The sequence below is a fragment of the Homalodisca vitripennis genome, chromosome 5, assembly GCF_021130785.1.
Source record: "Homalodisca vitripennis isolate AUS2020 chromosome 5, UT_GWSS_2.1, whole genome shotgun sequence".
NCBI classification, from domain to species: Eukaryota; Metazoa; Arthropoda; class Insecta; order Hemiptera; family Cicadellidae; genus Homalodisca; species Homalodisca vitripennis.
The window spans coordinates 121,345,001-121,364,124 of NC_060211.1; the positions used below are offsets into that span (position 1 = coordinate 121,345,001).

Here is a 19,124-nt window from a genome sequence, read left to right on the forward strand (position 1 = left end):
ATCTAACTACAAAAGAAGACATATTTAACGTGTTTAAGTAGTTCAAAATTGAAGGGTGAGTGCATGAAGGAGGTAAGTAACAAAAGTAAGTTATTAAGTAATTTGTCTTTAAAGTTTCATTACTGGAACTTTTTCTTTGATTGAAATTTTGGACCGGTTTTTTTTATTAACACTGCTAACTTGTGTATAAATGTTTTCATGACAACAAGGACTTATTATAATTTTCTTTGGTCGTTTACAAAATTTTAAATTGTACTAACCTCCTTTTTCCAAAATTCTTAAAAAAAATTAAATTTACAAAACTGAAGGAGGTAAGTGCACTTACTTCTTTTATCTAATATAAATATTTAAAATGTAAGTATATAAGTATTTATTTCTTTGATCAAGAACTATACAACTATACAAAAATAAAACATCATGAGTATCAGGTAAACACTTATATTTTGTTTTTAAAAGATAGTTGTAAACATACAAAATGCATTTAAGCAGACTTTGGAGGTTTGATCATCATCTTAAGATGTTTGTAGCCCAATGATGGCTTCATAATACCACTTATCCTTCTCTGGAACGAAGCATATCTGTTCTTTTAAACTGTCTATCTTTTCTTTGGATAGAGATCCAGTGTTTTGAAGATATCTTGGGATGTAAAAGTCTTCAGGTAAATGGGATGGGGAATTCTTTTGCTTGAGAATACATACTATTTTGAAAGGTATGTAATAATCGTAATACTCCTTGAAAAGATACGATCCAAACATTTCCACACGAATCCACTTAATTCCTGTTTTGAAATGAACCTTTTCATTAACATGATCTTTTTTCCTATTCATTAGTTTCATGTTTTTTATAATGTGTTCAGTGTATCTAAAGTGATCCTGCATGTCTATCACAATATTTATTTTGCTTGATGAAGCAATAACGTCACGATACTCCTCTGGAGTATAAATGTTTTGGTGCTTCCTCAACCTTTTCTCAATGCCAATGCGTCCAAACGCTCGATCCAAATCTAAATACGAATGCCGCACCTCTGGGAACTTGTGATCTATAGTTTTGAAGATGCCTTTCCCTACTAGATATTGAAACAAACACAACATCAAAAAGTTTTTATTTTGTCCAGAACATGAATCTGTCCACAAAATGAGATGATCTTTCCCTTTGAGGGCTGGATCCACTTCGATAGCTCAGATAAAAGAGCTACAAATTTCAGAGCTGCCTCTGGAAGCTTGATTTTCGGTCTATGAGCAGAAGACAAAAAAGTAGTAGATAGGTTAAGTGTAAGAAAGGGCCATGAGGCCCTAACTTTGCCTGTTTAAATAAAATAATTTTGATTTAATTTCATTTCATTTCAAGACGGTTTTTCTAAATTTTTTGTTATTATGTGGATTCCTAAGTTGTAGAACCACATTTGTCTCAAATAAAAAGCTTTTGAGGTACTTAGCCTTGGTAGTGACATAGTCTGTTGTAGATCGAAAGTAGAAGTGAAAGATATTTGTTATGTACATTGCAATGCCTATTGTAGTGTGATTTTTCAGCTGGGAATATGGTTGGTGACGAAGCCAACAACTTCAGCGGGTGTCTTGTTGGGTCTGACTATGTGTTTTCCTCTTCTGTCAGGTTCAGGAGCAGTTTTCCCTGATTTCATTGATTTTTGGATCAGGTCCACCTTTTTCATGTTTATTCCAAACAACGAAATGAAAGCTCGTTTGCATACGATAGTTTCTCTACCACTACTAGTCACATTGTATTGGTATAATATACCTTTTTATATATTTATATATTATATTTTATAATATCTACCTTTTAACTTGGTTTCTTCATTTATTTCCTCATTGATGATCATTTCATCATTCTCAACTTCACTTTTTAGGTTAGTGTCATTATCACCTACTTCTTCTGGTTCAGTTGCTGTTTTTTCAATACTTTCACGATCACTATTAACTTTTAAACCTAAATCTGCTAAAAACCTCCCTCTAGAAGTCATTGTATTAAAAGTTATTACTTATTTCGGCATTACATAAACTAATAACACAACAGTTGTACACAGCCTAACAACCTTTGTTGTGTTCTTCTCATCTGATGTTTAGCAACTGACAAGTGCATGAAGGAGGTATGTTACAATATTTGTTCTCTTTGTTGTGGATGAAGGAGGTAAGTACTATACATAGTAACTTACCTCCTTTATGTCACATGGTCACTAATCTCCTTCATACACTAGCTATCTCAGCTGTTTTTACTCACAGAATGCTGGGAGTAAATAGAAAATATAATTTAGCACTTACCCCCTTCATGCATGTTGATAATTCATTTTCTTAAAAAATGTCACTTAACTCCTTCATACACTCACCTCTTCAATTTTTATGTGTGATTTTAACTACTATGTAACTCTTAAACCATTTAAAGTCAAGGAAATATTTCATATTGTTCCTTATAAATAAAAGCCGGTATATGTAAAAAAAATACAGTCCGAGATCGCAAAATTTAATGTGTTTTTATTACATATGATCTAGCAAACTAGTTTCAGAATCAACTGTTGACAGAGCATGTGCCCAGGATTGACCAGGACCGAGCAGGCAGATTCCTTCAAGGAGGGGAAGGATGACGCAGCCCTCAGCCCAGCAGACGTGGCTGATGCTGTTATATATGCACTATCCACACCGTCCACTGTCATTGTATGTTTACTTTTATATACGGGGGGGGGGGGGGGAGGGTTGGAGCCTTGTAATTGCATCTAAATGCAGGGTGATTCACGAAAACATGCAGAAACTGCGGGAACTCATTCTACATGTAAAAAAAGTTGATATATAAAATGGGTCCAGAAACGTCTCGTTAGCGAGTTACGGCTAGCGAAAGATTTCGCCTGGATTTCAGCCCACCATGTAAAACGTCTTCCTAAAATTCTTGAAAGGTAAATTTAAGGACTAATTCAATTGTTTCTTACGGTTTTTGATCTGGCAAAGTGAATAAAACAGGTCCCAGAACTGTAAGTTAAGTAGTTTTTGAGAAAACGAGTGTCAAATGCAAATCATGGAGTCAAGAAACACATTTTTCTATCTTTGGGCAACAATAATTTCGATATTTCACTAGTAAACATATTAAAGAGTTAATAAAACTTGTGGACAATTTTATTCGGAACAAAAAGGTTTAAGTAAAGTAAACAGAAAATGAATAGATGTTTGGTGAAACGAATAGTTATTCATAGTAGTACACCACACCTTTAATATTTTACTGAAATTAACTTTCTTAATTAGCCATTAAACAAATTTAATTCCTACTAAGAAATTGTAGGAATTCTAGGTAAATAAATGAAAAATTATTTAATGGATCAGATTGATTTTACCAGTGCATAAAGGTGTTGTTGATATACTGTACGGTTTAATTTAAATTGATTTAAAAGCACAGAATGTTTTGAGGGAAATTTTGATTTTATAAGTTGACAATACAATAAGCAGCTGTTCAACAATGGTATGATTTGAATTGCAGCATTGAAATAATTATGAGAGCTAACAACTGAGTTTCAGTCCTTGTGCGTATTGTTCTGTAATTGAATTTCAGTCCGTGTAAATATTGTTTTGTCTCTAGTAATTATTGAATTATTGGAGTAGTAATGATACACTTATTTACTAGTGAAGAATACGCCGATATTGTGTTTATTTATGGTGTACGAGTATGTGAAGGCAGTGCCACGGCCGCTATTGAAGAATACAGACAACGTTATTCTTATTTAAAAATTATTTCCCATGATAGGTTACATAAACGTATTGATAGAGTGTTTACGCAGTTAAAGGAAAACCGTGTTGAATTATACGAGCAGAAAAATGCATTGAGGTCGTCGCAGATACTTTTGAATATTTACTGTATTTTGGTGGAATAGGCTTAAAATAATATTTTTCCGGTTAATTTTACTTGGTACTGCTATGAATAAAAATGCACGTAATCAAACATCCATTCGCTTTCTGTGTACTTTATTTACACAGTTTTGTTCAGAATAAAAGTTTATAAAAGTGTTATTTATTTAAATATTTAATATATTTCTTCATGAAATAACGAAGTTATTTTTGCCCAAAGATGAAAATGTTTTTTTTACTCCATTTTTGCATTTGAATTTAAAAAAAAAAAAAAAAAAAAAAAAAAAAAAAAAAAAAAAAAAAAAAAAAACTTACATTACAGTTTTGGGACCTGTTTTATTCAGGCAAAAACCCTTAAGAGAGAATTCGTTCCATTCGTTCTTTAGTCTAACTTGCCAGATTTTCAGGAAGACCTCGTTTCACAAGGGGAGCTGAAATCCGGGCGAATATTTCACTAGCCGTAATTCGCTAACAAAGTGTTTCTAAACCCATGTTTTAATAAAATGTTTTGATTATTTTTACATTATGAATGAGCACGCACAGTTAAGCGCATACCTTCGTAAATCACCCTTTGGTTTGTATTGTGAGCACCTTAATGGTTAACGTATGGTTGAACTTTATTAGAAGTATGGTAGTTTCAGAGATTTTAGTGGAAATTAACATAATGCCAATGGCTACGAATCCTGAAATCGAACACTGTAGCTATACGTAAATTCCTCCTGCAAAATGCCCAGATTATACGTAACCGCTCTATACAAATAGTTGAAAACAATTATAGTATTTTATTCAGTAATTTAAGGTAATTTAATACCTCTGCTAAGTTCATAAATTTCAGTTGAGAAGTTTGTATAATGTTAGTGCTTATAATTTTGTTTTATCAATCAAAATAATTGTAACATCACCAATACTTACGTTTGTATAAAATCTGTATCAATTTATTATTACACATGCAGTGAAACTATCACTTTATTAATGAGTTAAAATTGTTCCCAAATTACTCCGGTGCCCTATTAAGCTACGTTTAATCCTATATTTGACTTTGAAAGCTACTTGTTAAATGTATCCAAAAAGGGGTTTTTTAAATTATCAGGCTAAAAAATGCAATTTCTTTTCAAATCTCAAAAGCAATGAAAACCTTAAGTTTCGAATAATCAACCCCAAATCTTGAAGTTGACTGGCCTAAATTGTTTGCTAGTCTGTACGTTCTAATATATTTAGTATCCTGTATAATATTATCAAACATAATTCAATAATGTTTATTTTACTTAATAAGTAGGATTAAAGTAAGTATATATATATACATACACATATATACAATATAATAAATATATATATATATATATATATATATATATATATATATATATATATATATATATATATATAAATAATCAACTACTGTACATTGAATTTTGTACGAACTTTAATTCATAGTACTCAAACTAAATTGTCGTTAAAGAAACGCAGCACTGGTTAAAGTCACAAAATGATAAACTTTTCACTTCACTGTTTAAGCGCGTTTATAATCCTAGTTAAACAATACAAAAATTTACTTACAAAATTGCACAAACAACAATAAATATTGATTTATATATTGTTCACAACAGCTGTAGAAGTATTGTAAAATGTAATCAATCATTGTTTAATTATTGCATTGACAACGTGTACGTAAACTTACTTAATGTGTACAGTTTTACAGCTGAAGCACATATACGAGTAGTTTAAACTAGATTTGTAGACAGCAAATACATTAGCAGATTATGTGGGACGAACGATAGTAATACAAAGGATATGATTATACTGAAAAGAACAACGTGTGAAGGCAGCGATTATTGGATAAATGCTACAGAATCACATTCAGTGTAATTCCGTTAAACTCAAATTTATTCCGAATGCCGAGCTGAATAACAAAGTGAGGTGGTCTTTGTTCGTTCTTTTTCTCTTTTTGCACATTAATTAAGTAACTAGTTTATATTCATGTAACATTGCATTCTACTGCCACTATTTCTCCTTTTAATTAAACCATCAATAAATTCCCAAACGTACTTTTTGTAACGTTACTGTCAGTTCTATAATACAAAATTGTTAAAACTAATGCTATTTCTTCACTGCAGTTTGTCAATGTATTATTACTCAAATTTTTATTAATTTATTAGAATTCTCTGTCAGCTACAATTATATCGTAAAGTAACTTGGTTTAGAAGTGTTTCACCGTTGATTCGACCACATATTCAAGTTACGTCTCTATTTAGTTGTTCCACTCGTACGTATGCGATAGCTTACAAGTACAATATTCAACTGTCAAAAACCCTTCAGTTAAGGGAGGAGATGAGATAATTTTGACTTGAAGTTTTTTAAAATGAGGGCAAGAAAAGAAAAAAAAACATTAATTCTGTACCAGATAAACAGAAAATGCATTTTATAAGAATTTCACTGTTGATAATAGTGTTCTTATTATTAAAGGATGATGCAAAAACGGTGATGAGAATTTAACATAACCTACGTCTCCTCGTTTTGGAAAATCTCACTCAAGAATATCACTCATAATATGGTTTTTATTAATATCTTTGGTATACTGGGATATCCATTCTTTAGCAGCTCTTCATAAATTCAGAAAATATTACTGGCTAAGACTAGGTAGACCTTTACAGACTCTCAGAAACTCCTTAACATCGACATCTATGCAATAAAGTTTCATTTGGAAACAATGCTAAAATATATCGCCAGAATAGGAAGCAATAGTCTATATGCAGGAATAAAATCACCAGTGGTAATTGAGTTTAAGCACTTTGTGATAGAATTTATTAACCAAAAATGTTTATAAGAGAACTAAGAGGCTTTACACGCAATTTCCAAAATGGAAGGCCATACGCTTCTTATTGAAAGCCATTATTATGTAACGTGATGGAGCTCTCAATCAATTTTTGTAAACATATCAGATACATATTATTTCAGTCTCCATGGTTGAGAGATTCAAAACCTAAATCCAATTTTGACTGGTTTTATGTTAGGTACATCTATAAAGATGTATGGGGAACGGTATAATAATTTTGTTTTGCACGAAAAACCTAACTATTCTCAGATTTTCGTCAAAAAGTAAGGCAAAGAGTGTGGTTGATTGTCGCATCAACAGAATGTGGTGCTCCTCTGAAACGATAAAAAAAACACACTTGATCAAATATTTTTACAAAATGGATAGTAGAGGAGGACCAGTGTATTGATCCTGCTTGGTGCGCTAATTGTTTAAAAGGTATATCTATGTAAATTAGCAAACCGAACCCAACAGAACGATAACAGCAACTTAATTTAGGAACGGTAAAATAGAAAGCACTAATTTTGGGTTCTTTTAGATACCATACTGAAACGGATAATGATAATAAAATAAATTTTAGAATGTTTGGCATAAACTACATTCAAACTTTTCAAGATTTTACTCATGACCTTATACTTCAGAAACACTCTGTAAATTCAAACAGGTAAAACTAAATTTTGAATTTGGCATTAAAATATATTTTCGATTATTTTACTTAATTTGTTCCTAATTGGTGGAGCTAAGCCTTTCTTGGTTATCCATGTCTCTCGTAGTTATCCATGATTTTAGGTACTTATACATAGTCTACTACTTTTGAATAACAAGGGTGTCTGGGAATTTTGAGTGTTTTTAAAAGCATCAAAAACATATTATTGGCACTTGTAATATTGTCTGAAATTAAAATCAGGACCCAATCAAATCAAGCAAGACCTTCGTCAGGAACGCCCGGTCAGTATATGTGGCAAAATGAAGTTCAGTCAAAAGAGTCATGTTCATAGTGGGGAGTAAATATCTTGTCCAGTACTGTAATTTTCGGTGATATTTGTGTAAAATATTGCTGGTATAAACATGTTAATGTGTTAAAGCCAAAAAGAACTATGATCAATGCACGTCATGTTCATATAGACATATGTTCTCATTACAAATATGTAGCCATAACAAATTCATTATACTTTATATATGTTTATGAATATTTTCTTATAAAATTTTATACATAATTTTGTTTTTGTTTTGTTCTTAGATCGAGGAGATGAAGATTGCTCCAAATGATGGACGCATTGGTCACTCACTGGCTCCAACCAGAACTAACCAAATATAAGAATTATTTTAGAAATGAAAATTGATGTCACTTTTATGAAATACTTATCATTTATGAGTGTAATTATATTATTTAACATGCCAATAACTTATGAATTTCGTAAGAAAGACAGACATACTATGCAGTATATTCAATTGTATACAACATTCACAAACGTATACTTCAATAACGTACTGATATCTCGGCTATTGTCAGGAAACAAAAAAGGATGTTGCCTGCAAAAATAGATTTTAGGTTGGTAGTAATTCATTGCAATAATGGATTATTTGTTGACAGCACAATCGATTAACGTTTGGTATCATTCTCTAGTTTACATTGAATTCAATTTGCATTCTGAATGCAGTTTGATTCGATAACCTGTTATGTAAATGTTTTACTGACATTTATTTTATTAGTATTTGTTTTTAATTTGTATTTTGACCAATTTATTTTATTAGTATTTGTTTTTAATTTGTATTTTGACCAATTTATTTTATTAGTATTTGTTTTTAATTTGTATTTTGACTTGCGTTTACATCAAGTTCATGCGCTGAATCATTAAAACGTTTTTATTCACGATAGTGATATATAATTGATACTATCATTTTCAAAACACCATAAAACATCCGAGATAACTAAATACAACTGTAAAATAGGATAGTTATTACAATTTTAGTGGCAAAATCTATAGAAAATAATTTCCTAATTTACTTTATACTTTAAAAAGAAGTTTTCCTTTTAATTAAAAAATAAAATATTACGTTTTTATTTTGATTGATACATTTATTTCATCTTGTGTAACTTTTTAAGTCTCGTTGTAGGCATTAACAGCTTATTTTAATATAATAAATAAGTTGTAAATAAATAATGCTGTCAAATTGAGGTTGAAATTATCTTTCTGAAGTTATATGAAGATGCACTTTGTTTAATTTTTTTGTTAGTACGAGTAAGCAATTCTTTATTAAGAAGAAACAAACGTTTTACATGTATAATATAATTTAAAATTATTTACATAGTCGTACACGTGTTTAAAATACTATTTAATTCACATCCTAATTTTTAAATACACAATGTATTTGAATGGCGTCACAAATGATAATCGAATAAAACACATAAATATCTCTTACTCTTGGTGTATACATGATTTATAGCTACGTTACAAATTACTTAAGTTATTGCTACAGAAAGAAAAGCAGCTGCGAGCTAGTTGATGGAGTACATAAAATAAGTAATAAATCTCTGATATAAGGTAAGTGACACGGAATATTGTTTAGTATGACAGTGCAGTTATACATGATGATCCAAACTCTTATTGTATTCTGTTTTGAAAACCTTGAGTCGTGAGAGACATAACTCGTAATGTAAATAAGTATTTATTTAATACTTAATTATTTAATAACTAATACCTTTGTAACTTGTATTACAAACCCGTAATCTCCTTTTTGTGATATAGGATCGCTATAATTTGACTGTAACTGTTTTTCAACGGATTCATGGAAGTTTCTCCTATATATGTTGGAATTATGAAACAAAAATGAAATAAATAAATAAATGAATAAATAAATAAATACATAAATAAATAAATAAATATATATATATATATATACACACAAAAAGAAAACAAAAGTTCACTTATATATATTTTTTTTAAGGCAGTTTTAAATTGTTACCTTCAATCCAAATAACACACACAGTTAAATCTTAATGAATCGAAGTAGACGTAATGTTATAAAATTATTTGTTTTCATAATCAAAGAAACTATATTATTGTATGAATACGCTACATGTATTTATATGCACATAATCTCATATAATTTTAATCAGATTGCTTACAAGTTTATTTATTTTGGTATTTAATCATTGCCATCATGGTTACACATAAGACCAATGTAAACATATTTACTAGCGCTCAGCTAAATCAAAAAGAGTGTGTCGCCATAATCGAACTCTTCATGGAAAATTCACGTCGATAGGTTATCGAGATTTAGTGCGGACAGACAGACAGACAGAAATGTAACAGTTCCAGTCCTACAAGAGATAGGCTTCGCTAACGCTCAGCCAGTAATTTCTCTTAAATCGCTATTTAAAGTAAACAAATTAAATAATTATAAATAGATATATTATTACGTAATTTAAAATAATTCTATAATTTAGTATATAAATAATGGAAACACTTATTTAATCACAGTATTCCATAGTACTCGAGTTTTATTTTTGATACCGGTTATTTCTTATAGTATATTTGATACTATCCAGTCTTAGTAATCAGCATACAAGGTACATTGCCAGTATATAAATCAAGGTTGAATGTAATTTATAAATACATTCTCATTCGTACAAAGATCCAAATAATGAGGAGGGTGTTTGATTTATACGAATGCAATGACTTGATTTAACGTTTACAACCGCATTAGTATTTACAGATACTATGGTATTTTTCGGTTATGAAACCAAACTGTTGCTTAAGAGTTGTAACTTATCAGTCTGTAGATAATCGTCCATTGTTATCTCTGACAAACCTTGACCTGTATGCACATATATACCGCAACGTCATGATTGCATATTTAAGATGCAGTATAAATGGATATTCCTGTTATTTTTCGTAGATGAGGATGATAATTGAAGTTTTAAATTAGTTTGAATTATTAGTATTAATAACTATATTTCTAAAGACATTTCAGAATTCTTTACGTATACTTAAGAAGTTTATAAACAATGTATGCATTTCATTGAAGGAGGAGCTCTTCTTATAATAACACACTGTGAAATATTAAAATTATTGGATTATTCTGAGTTTTATTTGATAAAATAATAGAAAAAAGGTACCTATGCTTTATTTAAGCAAAATTCTGTTTAAAATATGTTTCAACTGATATAGGGAAAAAGCGATGTCACATTAAAAATATACCATGAGGATATATATATATATATATATATATATATATATATATATATATATATATATATATACGCATATATTACACGCAATATATATATTGCGTGTAATAATCAAAGTCGTTTTTTGCAGAGAGCCCCTCCATACTAACGGAGTAATCCAGTAATAACTCGACCGATTTCAATAGGTAAAGGCTTAACGGAATTCCAGTACTCCGAAGTTGTGAATGGCGTTAGGACTAATCGAAAATTTCCGTCCTTAGCGACACATTTTAGAGCAAATGCTTCCCTATGCGATATTGGAAAACTTAAAATGCCAACATTTCCAAAAACAAAACAATAAATTTAAATTGTCTGAAGTATTAATACTACATATTTGTATCTCTTCCATAGTTACTGTTGTCCAAATAGTTAAAAATACTATTCAAATCATTAAGATTGGACAATAGTGTAATAAAAATAGAAATGACAAACAGGTGTGTAATTGGGTGTGTGTTAGTGTAGCCCATCACTTAAGAGGCTGGAGAAATATAATTTTTGGATGTTTGTCTGTCTGTCCGCACGATATCTTGAGAACAAACACACATGTAGACAAAATTGTACATAAACCTTCATTTGAATAAATACAAAAACGCTGAGTTCGAATAATACACCTGTCACTCGATGGGATTTGGCGGTCGATAAGTTTTTCATTGGTCTTACGGGTAACCATAATGGAAGCTAGAAAATCTCAGTAAAAAAATTGAGTACTCTCATGTAATTTTAACATATGGCATAGTAGCTACAGACTTGACATTTTGAATGCGACCTTCATTTTGTAAGTCGTGGTATGCTGTACAGCTTCTCTGTTTTAATACAGGAGTTATAATTGTATATATTATCAATATTATATAATAAAATCTATTTAACGACTATGTTCTACACATTTACGTGTCTTTGAACAATAATAATTGTATTAGATTGTCACATGTGTCTAATAAGACACACAGCTTATGTCTTCACCACTTATCAGAACTGTCTATTTCAAAGTTTAAGCTAAAACTAAGAATGTACTAAACCATTATTATAATTTATTTACATTTGCTTTCCAAATATCAACATGTTTCTCGCATTCTTCGAACGCCATTATATATTTAGATTAAAATACAAAACCCATTGAAAAATAGATATTAGTAACAAAATAATTATATGCAGGCAATACATATTTTGTTGTTAAAATGGTTTCAGGGATATTAGCTATAATTAGGAGTGGATATACATGTTTTATAAAACGTTTATAAACAGATGAGAGGCGATAGTTCTTCCATTCTGTACTAAAAGCGAATTGTGTTGTCTGTTTCGACTTTTCCTTGTCTCGCAGAGGTACTTTCTGCAAGGGCTGAAAACATTTCAATAATAAGATAAAAGTGATTAAGAGAAAGATCCAATCATGGGGTAGACTTTTATAAGACCGTGTATACCCGTCGTGGGTTGCATAGTTTAAGTGTTATTATTATTCTTAACATCAATGCGAAGGAAAATGGAAGAACCAAACTGACGGAAGGGTTTGGGCATTGCATTTGTTCTGAATGATCTTACGATCAAAGGAGCGATACACACCATTGACAAGATTAAATATGCAAATGGTATACTAAGGAAAGAATAAAGGCAAAAAGTCGTCTGCTAGTTAGGACAGATCCAACAATTCCAGGTATTATGATGTTGCATTATAGCAAGTAGTATTTTGAGTGCTGGGACACCATCAACATAACATGTGCAAAGTTGAGTTATTTGCTGTGCAAAAAGAGCAGTGATTATAAGATATTCTATCAAGAAACGTAAATATACCTTTGGCTGTAGTAATGACCTCTAAACTTGTATTTGGTACATGAATAAAAGATGTGTTTATAGGACTGTGGTAAGATTACCGGAATCAGGTATGAATCTCTAATGGATTAATAATTATTGTTATTATACTAAATTATATCATTTATTATAATACAGATATAACACGTATAACCTAGATATTATCTTTATAACTGCAAACACTAGGCCTACCAGTTTTCCATTATTCAGTTAGTGGTTCTTTATCACTGGTTAAAACAAATAGAAACAAAGGGCCTTAGCTGAAGGAGATGAAAATTTTAATTTTTGTCTATGTGCATGTCTCAATCATATCTTGAAGAAAGTGACTTAAAATTTTCATGATGCTTTATTTTATATAGGTAGCACTGAGTCACTCTATGGGATTTGACTGAGGTTTATCGTCCAAGTTTACATTGGTCTTATGGGTATCAACGATAACAACAAAAAATAACGGTATACATAAATTTATGTACAATATTATGAGATTATAATATTTGGTATATTATTAAGACGTGTAGCCTATTTTACCCAGAAGTATAATATTAACATCACACCTGTATCTATTTATAATTTGGCGTGTTGAGGTTTATTATATTAACTCTAATATGAAACCTTACTTAATGAACAAAAACGTAACAATATATTTCAAGAATGATTTTGTCTGTAGACTCTAAATGTTGCACTTCGACATAGACAAGAGTGATTTCTATTATAAAACAATATTTTCAACAATGGAGTTTGATTGAATGCCATTGAAGCCTATCACTATTCTTCTAAGCCTACTTATTGTGAATAATAGGCAGATATAATTTTTATTTTTTCTGCTGAGGGATGTAAACATTTACTTTCTGCATGACTGACTCTACAATGTCAGAAGGATATCTCGTGAATAAAATGAGCTGTAACCTTGACATTTGGCATGTAATCTCAATGAAGCTTGTTACGCAACACATGATATGGTACGCCTGTCTTATAATTTAAAATATAATGTATGAACAATGTGCTCATATAACTATTTAATCCACACAGCAAGTATATTTTTCCGTCACTAACATTGAATTTTAGATGAATATTGTGGTTTCATGAAAAACACTGCAATATTATTCTTGTGCTGTCCTGATAGATGTCTGTAAAACATCCCCCGGCTTTGAGCAACAACTCTATTAATATTCTACTAAATGTATGTTATTATTCAGTGCAGTTTTATAAATAACGTTTTCATCAGTAGACACATTTCACGAATACACAATATTTAATAAACTGTTTAGTTTTTATCAGTAAAAAAACACATACTTCTAAATTTATAAATATCACGAATTAAAATTAATGGTAAACGACAAACTCTTGATTTGTATTTATATTTTTGCTTTTCCAACTGTAAATACAAACAAAAACATTATTGGAATTAAATGTTTTTTAATTTTTTTGTTTGTATTTTGTATGGTATCAATTCTGCCCTTTATCAGTTACTAAATGATATATTATTATTATCTATAGTGCACTTGTTTGTCATATCTATGTTTCATGAATGTAGTAATATTTTTATGCAGGCTACAGTAGTATAACTTGATTCAATAATAAATAAATACTTTACAACTTTTTAATTTTTATTAAAAATTTCACTATTAGTCAAATATTAAATTTTTTTCATTCCTCTTGTACGATTCACCATTATTTTGTATACATTTTATATAATCTATACACGATATGCATACCGAGCTAGTTGAGCTAATATTGGATTGACTATAGTTTACAACGCATGCTATAAATAGTAAGATATTAATTAATAACTTAAAAGGACATTAATCAATAAAAAAAAATCAATCGGTGAGTAATTTTGATATAGAGAAAGGGAGAACATTAATAACACGAGCTTGAAAAACGTTCCATTCAGGACACGTATGATTGGGGCAATTTTAATATTGCGTTGCGCAGTTCTCCATGACAAATCCTCTTATATCTCCAGTCATATGCGTTGTGCTGTCTGACCTTTTCAGTAGAATATAAAACCTTTGATTTTAGTTCAGTATCCACAGGCGAAATTTGAATGATAACAAATCGGTACATTGGAGTATCGAAGAGCCAAAGAACGTAATGGACGATATATCACACAGGCGGTCAAAAAAGGACGAACTGTGAGTTATGTCCCCAAAATGAATAAAATTCTTTTTTTATTATATAAAAACATATGAACCAAGTTTCAAGCCTCTACGATCTGTCCCTCAAGAGCTATCGCACAGATGAATAGAGGACTCACAGACAACACGATTTTATGAAGGCCCTGTCGGACCCTACGTAATAATAATGTCTATGAAAAATTGAGGTTTTCAATGTGTCTTATAAGTACAAAAGTAGTATTGAAAACAAGCTTATATGAATGCAAATCATCTTATAGAAAATATTGGGTTTTCAAAAGGTTTCCTTAAGGATGGAGTGTTGCGTACAGTATTGGATGGGTCTTCTATTTACAGTAAAAAAAGTAGTAGTATACTTAAAATATTCAGGTAATTTAATTACTGACATAAATTCTGATGTGATAGATATTTTTAAGGTTACTCATGAATTGGTAAAGACTAGAACCACATTGCTTATTGCGAATGATTTCGAAATTCCCAGAGGGGGAGTTTTAATTTTGAAAACCACAAAAAAATCTAAATTTAACACTGTATAAATAAAATAACGAAAGAATATTAATTTCTTAAAAATTAGAGATGGGTTGAGACATTCATACGTTTGTTTAGTCAACGTGAAAAATATCATAAACAAAACGGTGAGATAAAATACAGGTTCAGTATTTTAACATATGAGTTTAAATAACCGACGTTATTTTCCTCGAAGATTGATAGCCAAAGAACATAAAAAACGAAATTAACTGACCACTGCAGTTGTTGTATACTTCTACTAAGCTTTATTACGCATGGCTTCCAGCAATAACAAACTCTGCGTCAATAAAGCCTCTTTTTTTGTCAGGCCAGTTTTTTTGTAATTTTATTGTCAGAGTTGAAAATATTACCTTTTTCCAATCATCTACAGTAGCTGTTATAATAAAACATGAATAAACATAATTCATTATGAAACCTATAAGTTAAGGTCCCTCTTTACTACATAAAAAATGCAATTGCAAATTTGTGTAATTGTTTTATAAATATTGTATTCCACTATGATTAAGTGGAATAGTATGGTGGGAATGGTAAACGTTTTTCAACAATTGGTAGCTTGTACAAAATGATAAAAAGAATATACTAAAGCAATAGTCTAAAATGTTTGTTCAGTTGTTGGTATTGCACGTCTTTCCTACCATTTCTTCCCTTTCCTGTTAAATCCTTTAACTACTTTTATTTATTTTTTTATTTTTGAATATATATATATATACATTAGTGTTAATAAATCTCGTTTAGATCTAATTAAAATGGCAGCAGCAATATGAATTGTTTACATCTTCGTCCCAATGTTATTCAATGAGATATATAAATAGTAAAGACATTTATACTACTTCAAAAACTATTTTTTAGAATACTATAGTATTTATAGTATACCATAATACTAATTGAAGTATTTATATTTTGCAATGTACATCACTGTTTCAAAACCAATTAAAAAGCTGTTTGATTTCATAAGTTGTTGTGTCAAAATTATCAAGCGTCGTGGTGAAGAGGAACAAAAGCATTTCGGGTTTTTCGACATATTAAATTCAGAAGATAGAATACAGTGATTACGAGAACTAAAGGGACTGTAACTGATGGAAATCGGGCCATTTAATGTAGGATTGGTTTTGTGGGTATTTCTCCTTTCCTACCATTCCTTCCCTTCCCCTTAGAAATCTTTACCCTCACTGATTTTATTTGTGTCAATACACACATTTGTCTTGATTAAGTTCGTTTATGTTTGCTTCACGGATTTAAAATAACATTTCGACAGAGAACAGACATGAATTGTTCACATCTTCGTTCCAAACTTATTAAAATGTATAAAAACCAATTACATCATGATATCAGTTTGGGATTTAAAAATTCTTCACAGACTTGAAAATAGCATATTTCTTAATATGCTGAGAGATACAATACACTCAAAATAAGCAAAATATTCCCACTTTTATCTTTTTGTCTTTTAACGATGGAATGGATATTTAAATGCATATCACCTCTACGCAAGAAACATTTTCTAAATCAAACTAACTGATTATTATAGTCGTCATCCTCAAAATATGTATGCAGTGGTTTATAATGTCAATGTACTACTGGAGTGGATCCCATACAGGATGTTTAGTCATCCTTGACAAAATTCATTTTGTTCATTTTTGTTGTTGTTGTGTTACAGAGTGTGTTTCATACTATTTAAACACTAATCTGGTAAATGTTATTATGTAGCACGTTAAGAAGGCTATAGCTATACTTCACATGAGCATTCTGCAATTGAATAACAATATTGTTCCAAGGTGTACTTAATATGCTTATACTTGTTTATGTATGTTCAATTGATGGTGTGGTTTGTTTACTTCTTACTGCATTTCATGATGTTTTGCTATCGCGCGTTACTTGTTGCATTTTAGTTTTATGCACCATTTTTTGAACTTGAAAGAAGTAAACAGCAGAATTTAAACTTCTTAATACTATAAAACTTTAAAGTGGTGTCTTTTAAAATCTAATAACGTCAAATATTAATCCATTACAAGGAATTTGTAACCAATGACTCCTTTATCAACTAGTTAATGACATCTAAGAAGACGCAATGCATCTATAATCCACTTAAGTGACAGCATTATCCATTACTGAGCCAAGTCATTACTGTAGTTCCTCCCTCTGATCAACGGTAATATCTCTTGACAGTTTAAGTCCTAACTCAGCTCTACCTCTCCGCCCCCTCCCCCATAACGTGTAGATACGTCAGTGTTAGCGGTGTTTGGGTACTAAATACAACATCAGTTAGCGGCTTTGTTGTTGAGCTTTGGAACTGGGTCGAACAAAATTATAGCACAAGTTAGATATATTGACAGCCTAATTAGTAACAACGTCTCTGTTACATCCGCGGGATTTCTGTCTGCCAGTTGACTAATGTGTTAGTTTAACACTTGGGCAAGCAGCTAAGAATGGCCTTAAAGCTGTGACTTGACATAAATAAAATGTTGTTATGATAAACGATTTTCTTGATTGATATACAAAAATAGCCAGTAATCTGTCCACAGTAAAAATCTTGAACCTCTTACTAATCAATACTCATAAATAAATCGTTGAATATTTTATAATTAAACTAGAAATTTAGGAGTCAGATAGGAATATATAATAAAACGAAACTCGCACGTACAAATCTGAAAACCTTAGGCTAAAATCATATAGTATAAAATATCAATATAAGTATCCGATGATGAATATTCTCTTATGTATGCCATGTTATCTTATATATGCTTTTCTTAAATATTAACAGCCCTAAAAGTTTTATTTTTTTATTTATAAATATCATAACTAATGTAGTGTAAACATGTAAATTTGAGTATTATTGGAAACCATTCCAAAATACAAAGTTTTAATATACTTTACAAACACTAACAGAACAGGAGAGAAAATTAAACAAATTAGCTCATTTTCGATTCGGAGCTGCAACCAATTGAATAGGTTTAATAATGACTACGAGTACATTAGCATGTGAAAATACTCTTACAACATTAAGACATGCTTGCTGATTTTAGGGTTCTACAAAAATGTATTAATCTTTAACTTCAAGTTTTGAAGAAGGGGACATTTCCCAATGATCATGACTTACCTCAGAAATGCTTGTAAAGCCACCTGATAGAATGTTCCTATGGCATCCTAGTTATACTGCAAGAAATCTGAATGGAGCCTCTAGCTTGTTTGTAATAAATGCAAGAGAAATATTTAACTAAAACTACAAATATGGTTTTACCAGTTGAAATGTCACTTCAATGTATTAATACGCAAGCACAAAGATTATATTTCTTAAATTTGAGGTTTGATGAATGCAAATTCATCCGGCTAAGTGTTATTTACTGACTTTTTATAATAATTTATAAACTAACAATAGTATTGGTATTCGTACACGATTCAAAATTTGGAATACTCAAAAAAGATTTGCGTTATATTACACATAAATATTTACATTTTTATTTAACTTATTTTAATTAACAATACAGAACTTAAGATTTGCAAACTAATTTTAACATTTATTCTTTGAAGACAATAATAGATTTTTAAGGATTATAATTCATGGTTTATAAATGGGAATAAAATTTGAAACGGTCATGCTGTTTCAATGAGATAAAATAAGAGTCGGAACGTTATGATTTACATTCATTGGCGTCCCTAATTGAGATTAAGAACGATTGAGACTTGTGAAATGAACGATGGGGTGCTGGAATGGAGATCTCTCCCACGCAATGCAATAACGTGACAGCTGCTGAGATTTCTTTTTACTTAGTTGG

General features: G+C 30.4%; 2 protein-coding genes across 3 annotated transcripts in view; one reads left to right on the forward strand and one right to left on the reverse strand.

The window, feature by feature from the left end:
* Window positions 1-9,077, forward strand: part of LOC124362815 (dehydrogenase/reductase SDR family member 11-like) — a 26,612-nt gene extending 17,535 nt beyond the window's left edge. The window contains exons 5-6 of the mRNA XM_046817644.1: window positions 2,535-2,666; window positions 7,895-9,077. Of these exons, the coding sequence (XP_046673600.1) occupies window positions 2,535-2,666; window positions 7,895-7,972 (210 nt within the window). The 3' untranslated portion in view covers window positions 7,973-9,077. The remainder of the gene's footprint in view (window positions 1-2,534; window positions 2,667-7,894) is intronic.
* The window catches only part of LOC124362813, a 650,255-nt gene that overhangs the window by 120,540 nt on the left and 510,591 nt on the right, over window positions 1-19,124 (reverse strand). The window lies entirely within an intron of this gene.